Here is a 13,847-nt window from a genome sequence, read left to right on the forward strand (position 1 = left end):
GGTGTGACTTTTCTTACCAGAATGCATTTCTGCACGTAGCTGAAGACCACGGCTCTCAGTGTAAATTTCTCTCCTTGTACTACAGAGTAGGGGACAATGAGGTCTATGAAGTAAGGTTGGAATGTGGTGAGCTCAACATTGCTGACAGCGGCAAAACCGTTCTTCCCCAAGCAGAAGGCGTCAGTCACCCACGTGGTGACAGTGTGAGGGGTGGTGCGATTGACGACAGCGTGTCCGTCAGAGCTGTAGAAGTAATATGACGCTGAATGAATATACATCTTACAGTAGTATAAAGCTTAAATACTATTTTAAAAAAGTACATTTTTGTAAGTAAATAATGATAAAATAACTTGGCCCCAACAGCTGTGTATTAATGGGCATCTTCCATCAGATCGATCCTGGTCCTGCCTGATGTCAGGGATCAGACGGTGGAGTAAATAAGTTAGAAGCTGAGGAGCTCCATCTCCAGGGAGCCTCAGACTAATTTGCATGATTTTTAAAACACTTTTTGGCAAAATCACGCCATTTTACAGCTTACCCCTGCCATTCTAAATGGTAGGTTTCCTTTAATAAAACAAGTTTCTTACAGAAGAAATTCCAAGAAGCATGTGAGTAGAACAAGTTGATTCGGATGCTCAATGTCCTTTAACCATGTTCCTCATAATTGTATATATTATTTGTGGTCACAGATAATGGGGCACATTTACTTATCTGTCCAAGTTCACCGAAAGTGCCTTGTCTTGCTTGTCTGTGCCGCGATTCACTAAGATTTCCAGGTTACTAGTACATAAGTCTAAATGGATAAATAGTTTTGCAGACAAGGTCATTTACATCATCTACCTCCATTCACCTCTTTGCAGGCCAGTAGTGGGTCAGAACTGGCCAAGGATGCTACTCACCCCTAAAGATGGATGAGAGGGGCAATTTCATTGGAATTTCACAGAATGCCCTGCCCCGGACTATTAGACTAATATCCAACCTCCAAAGTTTCAAATGTGCTCTTAAAACTCATCTGTTTAGGCAGATCTATAACACTCGCTAACTGCATGAAGTTTCAACTCTCTCTTAACTAACCCATCCTATGTCCTCCTCCCTTCGGTTATCCAGCAACCACCAGACACCAAGCTTCAGGCTTCTCTGCAGTCCCATTCACCTTGGACTTTGTATTTAGGATAGCGGCTGATGGCTGGATAAAGCAACAGCATCTCTATTTATTATATTACATATTATTTTGTCCTATTCCCTCATGACGTATGGCTGCACATTAAACAAGCTCTTATACCTCTTGTGTCACCCCCTCATCCTCATAGACTAAGCTCTTGTGTCACCCCCTCATCCTCATAGACTGTAAGCTCTTGTGTCACCCCCTCATTCTCAAAGACTGTAAGCTCTTGTGTCATCCCCTCATCCTCATAGACTGTAAGCTCTTGTGTCACACCCTCATCCTCATAGACTGTAAGCTCTTGTGTTCCTTCCCCGTCATACTCATAGGCTGTAAATTCTTGTGCCCCCCCCCCCATCCTCATACACTATAAGCTCTTGTGTCACCCCTTCATCCTCATAGATTGTAAGCTCTTGTGTGTGTCCACTTATCCTCATAGACTGTAAGCTCTTGTGTTACCCCCTCATTCTCATAGACTGTAAGCTCTTGTGTCACCCCCTCATCCTCATAGACTGTAAGCTCTTGTGTCATCTCCTCATCCTCATAGACTGTAAGCTCTTGTGTCACCCCTCATCCTCATAGACTGTAAGCTCTTGTGTCACCCCCTCATCCTCATAGACTGTAAGCTCTTGTGTCACCCCTCACCCTCATAGACTGTAAGCTCTTGTGTCACCCCTTACCCTCATAGACTGTAAGCTCTTGTCTCACCCCTTCATCCTCATATAATGTAATATTATATTTGTATATTTCCCCTATGATTTGTGTAGTGATACGGGATATGATTGCGCTATAGAAATAAAAAGTATTAATATTATATTTCCTGTTTTTTCTCTACAGGACTGCTGATGTAAAGCCAAGGACGATGCTCGGCTAACTCAAGGACAGTAACAGTAACATGTCTGGGAAACTTTCAGAGCACGATACAAGGGTCTCCCAATCTAATAATGAACAATTGGCCTCTAACTTTATCTTCTGCTCCTGTGAATGTAAGATACATTGGGGCTCATTTACTAAGGGACGCGGATCGCACTTTAGTGGGACTGTTTGCCGTTTTCGGGGATTTAATGGATTGGACAGGTATTTAATAGGTGTCTGCGCTGGAATTGTTTCACATGCGATCGTTTTTGGCGCGGCTGTGCTGGCTTCCATGTCCCACAAATTGGGTCGCGTGCCATCGGACGATCTGACTGATTCGGACTGAGCGCAGGATTTAACATTCAATTTGTGTCGCAAGACAATGCACTTACATGCACCATGAAAAAGATGCTGAACTCCGGCGGACCTGAGCGGAGACAAGCGACACATGCAGGATATCGGGCGCACAATCTTAGTGAATCGCGGCACAGCGCATTATCATCGGACAATTCAGTTTCTGTTATCTCCTTCGGACAGACAGGTAAGTAAATGTGTCCCATTGTATATTTGACAAAAGCTATTAACACTTAGTTCAACAGCTGAGTTCCAGGTATCAGCTCTATAATAAGAGGCATAAATAGTAAAGTCAATCCCTAGGTTACATATTAGACCAACATCCAGAGGACCGTTTGTAACTAGGGGTTGTCTTTAAGTCGGGTGTTCATAAGTAGGGGACCAAAGTTATCCAAGACTAAAAACTACTGATATCATCATGAATTACTCACCCCACAGGAACCAGGTCATAGAACCAGATATCCGGAAAGTGTTTTCGTGTGAAATGTGATTTCTCTTTATCTATTCCAAGAAAATCAAACCTTTAATTAAAATACATTTTTAATAATAAAGAAGAAGAATCAAATAGAAAATTATAGAGATTTCCCATTAGGTTAAATAGGATTACCAAAAAAAATAGTGCCAAAATAATGAGAGAGTGAATTTTATTTAAGGCATTTTTATTAGTTTTGACAAAGTCAAAAATGTACATACACTGAGATTACTATGGCTTTTAACAATTTGGGACAGCCCATATGATAAAATTATTTCATTGGAAACATCTGAGTGAAAGGAAATCTACCACCAGGATTAAGGATTGTAAACCAAGTGCACTTACACGCTGGTGTGTGTCCACTCTGGCGGGATCTTCTCTTTTTTTTTAGCTTCTTATTTGATTATTTTTCTTATTTAGCTCTTACTTTTACAAAGAGAAGGCTTTAAAGATTATGTAACTACTAATTAGCCTGCCGTGATCCAGGTTCAATTAACAGCTATGGAGGCCAGAGCCCCTCAGACCCACTTACATAATTTTAATGATTTTTTTTTGTAAAAACAGGGGCATAACAAAGTGTGCTTTGTTTACAATCCTTCCTCTTGGTGGTAATTAGAGGCACACCTGAAACACACTGCTTCTTTATGTAACATTATGGGAATGTCTAAAGAATGCAGCTAAGATATTTTAGGAAAAGAATTGTGGAGGACTCACAAGTGTGGTTCATCCTCAGGTGCAATATTAAGATACCTGAAGGTACCTCATTTATCCGTACAAACAATTGTATGCAAGTAATAACAAGATGGAAATTTCCAGCCATCATACCGCTCGTGGAATAGTGTTTTGTGTCCAGAGAGGGGATAGCTTTGGACAGAAATGTGCATATCAATCCTTGCAAAGATGTCAAAGCCATAAGGTCATTATCCACATTGAAAGTAATGTACACTTAGTCTCCGTGTTACATACAATATAGGTTCCATAGGTTTGTTCTTAAGTTAAATTCGAAATTGTATATTTAATAATTGTAGCTCCAGACAAAAAAAAAATTGCTCCAGTAAAAATTGGGTTTTTTGCTGTCATAGGACCAAGGATTATCAATAAAGCTTCATTACAGACACCTTAAAGCTGATTGTAGCAGCCGGAGACTATGGTAACATCCAGAGAGCTTTACCAGAGAACACAGTGGGCAGAGGGGTCCATCTATAACTAGGGGTTGTCTGTAAGTCAGGTGTCCTTAAGTAGGGGACCGCCTGTATTGACAGAGGCCAAAAGGTCACTCTGCCAGGAAAAACCATTACTCCAAAAGAAACATAAAAATGTCCTGTGGGCTCATGAAACTTGTATTGAACTGTTTGACCATAATGACCATCATTACGTTTGGAGGAAAATGGGGAGAAGCTTGCAAACCTGAGAACACAATCCAAACTGTCACCCACCTGGGTAACCACATCATGTTGTGGGGTTATTTTTCTGCAGGAGGTACTGGTGCACTTCACAAAATATATGCATCACGAGGAAAGAACATTATGGGGCAATACTAAAGCAACATCTCAAGACATCAGCCAATAAACTAAAGCTCGGGTGCAAATGGGTCTTCCAAATGGACAATGGATCGAAGCTACTGCCAAACTAGTTACAAAGTGGCTTGACTGCTTACAAATTCCTATCAACTATTGTAAATCAATTCAAACAGTTTTAGGGCAATGGTTCCAAATACTAATGAAATGTATTAAATTTGTCTTTGCATAAAGTACTAAAAAAGTAATAAAAATCTCTCTTTTCCATTTTTTTGGCATTTGGCAAATATGAATAATGTTGGAGCTGAGGAGCCTGAGGAGCTCGGGTAAAGCTTCCCAGCCTCGCAGCGGTCTCTGACCTCAAACCTGCGGAGTAATGGCGCTTCCCCCCGCTCCGAGCACCATCTTGTTCGTGCTGCTCTCCCAGATTCCCTGCCGAACTCTACCACTTCCACTTGTTCCCAGGCTATAATAAACATGAGTCTGTACCGGAGCCCTTCACATACAGTCGCATAGGCAGCTAGGCAGCGCCCCCCGGGGGGTAGAGGCTGCTATTGTTAAGGTAGACTAGATAGCTCCACACACTCTGTACTCTCTATTCATTGTAATGTATCTGCACTAGCCAGAAGCAGCCACTACCAATTATTAATTAATATTTTGGATTAGTTCACATAAAAATTACGCAGTATGCAAAATCTAAATATAAAATCACATGGGTTAATAAACTGTTATCGCACTAATTGCTATGACAATACCTTCATCTCCAGGTTTCTTCACTTTGACTCCACTACGAGCAGGAAGTGCAACAACGCGTTTAACACATTCTACTTTTTTTTTGTACTCGGTGTTGGTGAAAACATTTAGATGCAAACCCTTTAAATGACAAAGAAAGTTGGTAATATTAACTCAATGTTGACCAAGTGTAATGTCTCATTTTCTTTTCTATTTGTGGCATTTCTTAAGCGCAGTTGGGGTGCTATTGTTTCGTGACTTTCCATTGCGCCAAATAAACAAAGGACAATGAAAAGTCACTTTGACAAGTTTGCGACTTACCATTTAGGCACTAGTTTTAACCAACATTGAATCCAGATCCAGGTCTATGTGCTGTGACTTATGATGGTTTTTGTAACTTTTTATGCAACTGTAGCAAACAACCTCTATGTCATAAGTAGAGATGAGCGAGCACTAAAATGCTCGGGTACTCGTTATTCGAGACGAACTTTTCCCGATGCTCGAGTGCTCGTCTCGAATAACGAGCCCCATTGAAGTCAATGGGAGACTCGAGCATTTTTCAAGGGGACCAAGGCTCTGCACAGGGAAGCTTGGCCAAACACCTGGGAACCTCAGAAAAGGATGGAAACACCACGGAAATGGACAGGAAACAGCAGGGGCAGCATGCATGGATGCCTCTGAGGCTGCTTAATCGCACCATTATGCCAAAATTATGGGCAACAGCATGGCCATGACAGAGTGACAGAATGAGGCTAGATAGCATCTAAAACATCCAATAATTGACCCTGACACTATAGGGGACGGCATGCAGAGGCAGTGGCAGCAGCGGCAGGCTAGAGAGTGGCATGGCGACATACCCTAAATGGACTCAGGCTTCAAACCAATGGGTGGCAGAGAGGAACCAAAGGAGGTGAGCAAGAAGTGCTCAAATAATATCGGTACATGATAAAAGTTTGCCAGTATATTTTGTGGATTACACAGCAGGGTGGCGACAAAGTTAACAAGTTTGATGTGTAAGCAATGGAAACAACCCAAAATTCTGCCTGACACAGCTCTTTGATAAGGGGACCATGTATGGAGGCAGTGAACTAGTAGTAGATTAAAGGTGCTGCAGTTAAAACTATGTTAGTTGGATCTTGGGATGGAGCTGGCGCTCCGCTGCCAGGCGAGCTTTCGCCAATCCAAGCCCCTGTCTCTAGGCTACTCCCCAAACAGTACACAACCCAGAAAAGGAGTCGAAAAAGACATCAAAAGATAAATAAAATAAACAATGTATTTTATTAAAGTGACAATGCACACATAGCAAGAACATATATTAAAGGGACAAAAATGAAAGGGGGAACAATTCAGCCCCTGATGGAAATGGGGCAACCATCGAAAACATAAGCACCCTAAAGAAACCCCAGAACCTAATGTAAAAGGAACTAATAATGCAGACTACACAGTCTGAAAAGTGGTAGTAGATGATGCAAACGGGAATGTGGAAAAGAGGAAATCTCCTCAGTGTAATCCTATGTGGAGTGGGGACCGGAGGTACCAGCCGGCTCCCACCATACACACAATCTTTTATTGCTTACCCGTAAGCATGATGGCAGGTTCTATAGGGAATCCTCAGAGGCCAGTAAACTTACACCCCGACGCGCGTTTCGCTGATGCTTCGTCAGGAGGTGAAGTGTGTGTGTCAAATACCCTGTTTTATACTCACAGACGGCCGTCCAGCTTGTAGACACGCCCGCCGCGTGTCGCGCCTGCCGCATGGGGCCACGCCCCGGAACCGCGTCACCAAGACACGCCCCCCCGAATCACATGATCGGAGGGTCGTTGCCACGGAGACGCGCCCGAAGCGCACACCTCCACCCGCACAAGCGCGGCGCACGCGCACAGGCGCGTCAACTAGATGCCGAAGGTGAGTACAGCCGGGAAGGGATGGAGATATTATAAATAGCCAGTAATAGGGATACAAAAAGGGTTACAACTACTAAAAACAATACAGGTATGCAGCGAAACCTTATCTCACGTCCATCAGACATTATATATATCTAAAGCAGCATATTATTAGACCCTATGAATAGAATAACTCTTATACGGTGTGCAATTCCAATAAAGTGCTAAGTGTGAATATTTCATATTAGTCATAGACAAAGTGCACCAGTGCAATATAATTCAGATAAAAAAGTAAAAAAAGTTAAAAAAAGTTAAGAAGGTGAAAAGCATGATTAAAATTTACAATACATTTATACCTGCATATCTATAACTCTATAACATTCTTCAGAAAAAAGAGTCGTGCACGATAAAGTGCAAAAAGTGCCAAAATTTGAAAATATATACTTTAACATAGACACCGTAAAAATAGAATATTACAATATTAGTCACACAGTGAAAACACTCACAGACCTATGAATTATAAGGTCATAGTCGACAAATCAAAATCAGTGAAAAAAGTGCAAAAAGTGCTCAAAGTTCAACCGCATAAGACAGGGGAGTCAAAAATTCGCATAAATAAGCGGATTAACTCTGTATATCAATCGGACTCTTCAGGTCTTGAAACATCCAGTAAGCCACACAGATAGTTCGACATTCAAGATGACCATAAGGATTCAGTACATATCTATAGATGAAAAGGTACAGTCAAAAATCATTAAAAAACACACCACAACAAAAAAACATATTAGAAAAGACATGATTATAAAAAAGGTTTGAAGCTAGTGGCCTCATTGAGGCCTTTTGGTTGTACTGTATCCAGGAGGGTAATCCACCTAAGTTCTTTCTGCAATAGATGTTTTTTCACGTCCCCACCCCTGGAACCCATAAGGACTCTATCTATGCCACGTACTGTGAGTCCCCCCGGGTTGCAATTATGTACATCACGGAAATGTTTAGGAATGGGCTGCAGTTTTTTCAAATCTCCCAGTGGGCCCGAGTTGGTCATATCCCCGGCTGATTTAATGCTCCTGATATGCTCTAAAACCCGAACTTTGAGGGGTCTTGTTGTCATGCCAATGTATATTTTGCCACATGGGCAACGCAGATAGTATACCACCGCCTCCGTGTTACAATTAATGTGGTACACAATTTGATATAGTTTTTTCGACTCTGAGTCGGTGAAATCATATGTGCCCTCCATGTAGCGACATGCCTTACATTTCCCGCAGCAAAATGAACCCCAAATTGGGCCCCTTTTGCCAATCCAAGCCCCTGTCTCTAGGCTACTCCCCAAACAGCACTTCTAAGAACATTTTGTATAAGATCAAGTGTAGTAGCGTTCTTATAAGTTTGGGATATGGCGGGTGAGGGGAATGTAAACAGATGCGCAAGAAGCGCTGAAATAATATTGGTAAATGATAAAAGTTTGCCAGTATATTTTGTGGATTACACAGCAGGGTGGCGACAAAGTTAACAAGTTTGATGTGGAAGCCATGAAAACAACCCAAAATTCTGCCTGACACAGCTCGTTTGATAAGGGGACCATGTATGGAGGCAGTGAACTAGTAGTAGATTAAAGGTGCTGCAGTTAAAACTATGTTAGTTGGATCTTGGCATGGAGCTGGCGCTCTGCTGCCAGGCGAGCTTTCGCCAATCCAAGCCCCTGTCTCTAGGCTACTCCCCAAACAGCACTTCTAAGAACATTTTGTATAAGATCAAGTGTAGTAGCGTTCTTATAAGTTTAGGATATGGCGGGTGAGGGGAATGTAAACAGATGCGCAAGAAGCGCTGAAATAATATTGGTAAATGATAAAAGTTTGCCAGTATATTTTGTGGATTACACAGCAGGGTGGCGACAAAGTTAACAAGTTTGATGTGGAATGCCCTGTAATAGCTCTTGGGCGGTGTGCCTTTTATCGCCTAGGCTCAGCAGTCTGAGCACCGCCTGCTGTCGCTTAGCGACGGCACTGCTGCTGTGCCTAGAGCTACCGACTGATGGCGCCATTCCCACGGATGGTAATTCGGAGGAGGAGGAGGTGGAGGAGGGGTGGGAGGAGGAGGAGGTATAGTAGGCCTTTGAGACCTGGACCGAGGTAGGCCCCGCAATCCTCTGCGTCGGCAGTATATGACCAGCCCCAGGGTCAGACTCGGTCCCAGCCTGCACCAAGTTAAGTGTAGTAGCGTTCTTATAAGTTTGGGATATGGCGGGTGAGGGGAATGTAAACAGATGCGCAAGAAGCGCTTAAATAATATCCGTAAATGGCAAAAGTTTGCCAGTATATTTTGTGGATAACACAGCAGGGTGGCGACAAAGTTAACAACTTTGATGTGGAATCCATTAAAACAACCCAAATTTCTGCCTGACACACCTCGTTTGATAAGGGGACGATGTATGGAGGCAGCTATATGGACGACTTTTGGAGGTAGCAATGGAGACAACGTGTGGAGGCTGCTATGGAGACAATTTAATTTGGATAGTGCCTGTATGTGGCAGTCCAAAAAAGTTTTCAAACCAGAGGAGCAGGTAGGTGGCCCTCCAGAAAAATGGAATAGATTGAGTGCCTGTATGTGGCAGTCCAAAAAAGTTTTCAAACCAGAGGAGCAGGTAGGTGGCCCTCCAGAAAAATTAAATAGATTGAGTGCCTGTATGTGGCAGTCCAAAAAAGTTTTCAAACCAGAGGAGCAGGTAGGTGGCCCTCCAGAAAAATTGAATAGATTGAGTGCCTGTATGTGGCACTCCCAAAAATTGTTTAAAACAGAGGACCGGGTAGGTGGCCCTCCAGAAAAATTAAATGTATAAAGTACTATAGCTAGAGCTAGTGGGCCCTGTCAAAAAATAGCCAGTTTCCTCTGCTTTAGTGTACAAAGAGGAGGAGAAGGAGGAAAATGAGGAGGAGGAGTGCATACATTATTCAGGTTGAGCTTCTTTCACCTGGTGGAGAATGAAAATCCGGAGAAATCCAGGCTTTATTCATCTTGATAAGCGTCAGCCTGTCAGCGCTGTCAGTCGACAGGCGTGTACGCTTATCGGTGATGATGCCACCAGCTGCACTGAAAACCCGCTCGGACAACACGCTAGCGGGAGGGCAGGCAAGAACCTCCAAGGCGTACAGCGCCACATGTCCAGCTTTGAAACCCAGTAGTTGTAGGGAGCTGTGTGATCATTTAGGACGATGGTATGGTCAGCTACGTACTCCCTCACCATCTTTCTGTAAAGATCAGCCCTACTCTGCCGAGACTGGGGACAGGTGACAGTGTCTTGCTGGGGTGACATAAAGCTGGCAAAAGCCTTGTAAAGCGTACCCTTGCCAGTGCTGGACAAGCTGCCTGCTCGCCTACTCTCCCTCGCTACTTGTCCCGCAGAACTACGCACTCTGCCGCTAGCGCTGTCAGAAGGGAAATAGTGTTTCAGCTTGTGCACCAGGGCCTGCTGGTATTCATGCATTCTCACACTCCTTTCCTCTCCAGGGATGAGAGTGGAAAGATTTTGCTTGTACCGTGGGTCCAGGAGAGTGAATACCCAGTAATCGGTGCTGGAATAAATTCTTTGAACGCGAGGGTCACGGGATAGGCAGCCTAGCATGAAATCTGCCATATGCGCCAGAGTACCAACGCGTAAGAATTCACTCCCCTCACTGGCCTGACTGTCCGTTTCCTCCTCCTCCAACTCCTCCAACTCCTCTTCTTCTGCCCATACACGCTGAACAGTGAAGGACTCAACAATGGTCCCCTCTTGTGTCTCGCCAACATTCTCCTCCTCATCCTCCTCCACCTCCACCTCCTCCGATATGCGCTGAGAAACAGACCTAAGGGTGCTTTGGCTATCAACAAGGGAATCTTCTTCCCCCGTCTCTTGTGACGAGCGCAAAGCTTCCGACTTCATGCTGATCAGAGAGTTTTTCAACAGGCCAAGCAGCGGGATGGTGAGGCTGATGATGGCGGCATCGCCACTGACCATCTGTGTTGACTCCTCAAAGTTACTCAGCACCTGACAGATATCAGACATCCACGTCCACTCCTCATTGTAGACTTGAGGAAGCTGACTGACCTGACTACCAGTTCTGGTGGAAGTTGACATCTGGCAGTCTACAATCGCTCTGCGCTGCTGGTAAGCTCTGGATAACATGGTTAATGTTGAATTCCACCTCGTGGGCACGTCGCACAACAGTCGGTGAGCGGGCAGTTGGAGGCGGCGCTGAGCTGCCCTGAGAGTGGCAGCATCTGTGCTGGACTTCCTGAAATGCGCACAGATGCGGCGCACCTTCGTGAGCAAATCAGACAGATTGGGGTATGTCTTGAGGAAACGCTGAACTATCAGATTTAACACATGGGCCAGGCATGGCGCATGTGTCAGTCTGCCGAGTTGCAGAGCCGCCACCAGGTTATGGCCGTTGTCACACACAACCATGCCTGGCTTCAGATTCAGCGGTGCCAGCCACAGATCAGTCTGCGCCGTGATGCCCTGTAATAGTTCTTGGGCGGTGTGCCTTTTATCGCCTAGGCTCAGCAGTTTGAGCACCGCCTGCTGTCGCTTAGCGACGGCACTGCTGCTGTGCCTAGAGCTAGCGACTGATGGCGCCATGCCAACGGATGGTAGTTCGGAGGAGGAGGTGGAGGAGGGGTGGGAGGAGGAGGAGGCATAGTAGGCCTGAAAGACCTGGACCGAGGTAGGCCCCGCAATCCTCGGCGTCGGCAGTATATGACCAGCCGCAGGGTCAGACTCGGTCCCAGCCTCCACCAAGTTAACCCAATGTGCCGTCAGCGATATATAGTGGCCCTGCCCGGCAGCACTCGTCCACGTGTCCGTGGTCAGGTGGACCTTGTCAGAAACGGCGTTGGTCAGGGCACGGATGATGTTGTCTGACACGTGCTGGTGCAGGGCTGGGACGGCACATCGGGAAAAGTAGTGGCGGCTGGGGACCGAATACCGAGGGGCGGCCGCCGCCATGAGGTTGCGAAAGGCCTCGGTCTCTACTAGCCTATAGGGCAGCATCTCCAGGATAAGCAATCTGGAGATGTGGACATTAAGGGCTTGGCCGTGCGGGTGGGTTGCACTATATTTACGTTTCCGCTCCAGCGTCTGGGGTATGGAGAGCTGAACGCTGGTGGATGCTGTGGAGGATCGTGGAGGCGACGATGGGGTTTTTGTGGCAGGGTCCTGGGCAGGGGGCTGACTATCAGCTGACACAGGGGAAGGAGCAGTGGTGTGCACGGCCGGAGGTGAACGGGCTTGGTGCCACTGAGTGGGGTGTTTAGCATTCATATGCCTGCGCATACTGGTGGTAGTTAAGCTAGTAGTGGTGGAACCCCTGCTGATCCTGGTTTGGCAAAGGTTGCACACCACAGTCCGTCGGTCATCCGGTGTTTCCTTAAAGAACCTCCAGACTTCTGAAAATCTAGCCCTCGCCGCAAGAGCCCTCGCCACGGGAGCTTCACTACGTGACACATTTGGCGCTGATGCACCTGCTCTGGCCCTGCCTCTCCGTCTGGCCCCACCACTGCCTCTTCCAACCTGTTATGGTCGAGGACTCTCCTCCGTCTCAGAAGCACTGTGTTCACCCGGCCTCTCAACCCAGCTTGGGTCTGTCACCTCATCATCCTCCGATCCCTCAGTCTGCTCCCCCCTCGGACTTCCTGCCCTGACAACAACTTCACCACTGTCTGACAACCGTGTCTCCTCATCGTCGGACACCTCTTTACACACTTCTTCCACTACGTCAAGAAGGTCATCATCACCCACAGATTGCGACTGGTGGAAAACCTGGGCATCGGAAAATTGCTCAGCAGCAACCGGACAAGTGGTTTGTGACTGTGGGAAGGGTCCAGAAAACAGTTCCTCAGAGTATGCCGGTTCAAATGCCAAATTTTCCTGGGAGGGGGCAGACTGGGGGGGAGGAGGCTGAGGTGCAGGAGTTGGAGGAGTGCCGATTTCGGTGACATGGGTGGACTGCGTGGAAGACTGACTGGTGGACAAATTGCTCGAAGCATTGTCGGCAATCCACGACATCACCTGTTCGCACTGTTCTGGCCTTAACAGTGCTCTACCACGAGTCCCAGTAACTTCAGACATGAACCTAGGGAGTGTAGCTCTGCGGCGTTCCCCTGCTCCCTCATCAGCAGGTGGTGTCTCACCCCGCCCAGGACCACGGCCTCTGACCCCTGCAGTAGTTGGACGCCCACGTCCCCGCCCTCGTCCTCTACCCCTAGCCCTCGGGTTAAACATTTTGAAAATGAAAGTTATAACTTTAATTTTTTTTTTTTGGTTTTTTTGTGTTTTTTTTTTTTTTTTGTGTTTTTTAGTTTTTAAAACCAAACGATGCTATCCTATTGCTATGGCTATTTTCTAGCCAAGTATGAAAGCACACTGCTTTGCCAGATGAGATGACGCTGAGTTATTAAAAAAAATAATGTAAAATACAAAGGAAATGGCAGACTGTGCCTAATTGAAATCCAACCCCTAATAAATTTTCCCACTTCGGTCTTTGCGATGGATATGTGCGTCACTAAGCGCTAAACACAGCGGTCGCAAGTCTCACTACAAATTCCTCACAATTTGGTAGTAGATGCACTGCAGCAAGGACAGCCACCAGCAGATCAACTAGAAATAAAATATATATAACGCTATTGTAGGCGTAAGTAAGCCGTTTGGATTCTCCTATGGCTATTTTCTAGCCAAGTATGAAAGCACACTGCTATGCCAGATGAGATGACGCTGAGTTATGAAAAAATAAACGTAAAATAAAAAGTAAATTGCAGACTGTGCCTAATTGAAATCAAACCCCTAATAAATTTTCCCACTTTGGTGTTTGAGGTGGATATGTGTGTCACTAAG

At 45.5% G+C, this 13,847-nt stretch overlaps 1 protein-coding gene across 1 annotated transcript in view; it reads right to left on the minus strand.

The window, feature by feature from the left end:
- LOC140105855 (pregnancy zone protein-like) overlaps nt 1-13,847 on the minus strand; it is an 84,507-nt gene that overhangs the window by 34,599 nt on the left and 36,061 nt on the right. Inside the window, exons 17-19 of the mRNA XM_072129970.1 lie at nt 5,116-5,233; nt 2,803-2,872; nt 18-243 (exon numbers count right to left, since the gene is read on the minus strand). Coding sequence (XP_071986071.1) covers nt 18-243; nt 2,803-2,872; nt 5,116-5,233 — 414 coding nt within the window. The remainder of the gene's footprint in view (nt 1-17; nt 244-2,802; nt 2,873-5,115; nt 5,234-13,847) is intronic.

Source organism: Engystomops pustulosus, chromosome 11 (genome assembly GCF_040894005.1).
Source record: "Engystomops pustulosus chromosome 11, aEngPut4.maternal, whole genome shotgun sequence".
Taxonomy (NCBI): domain Eukaryota; kingdom Metazoa; phylum Chordata; class Amphibia; order Anura; family Leptodactylidae; genus Engystomops; species Engystomops pustulosus.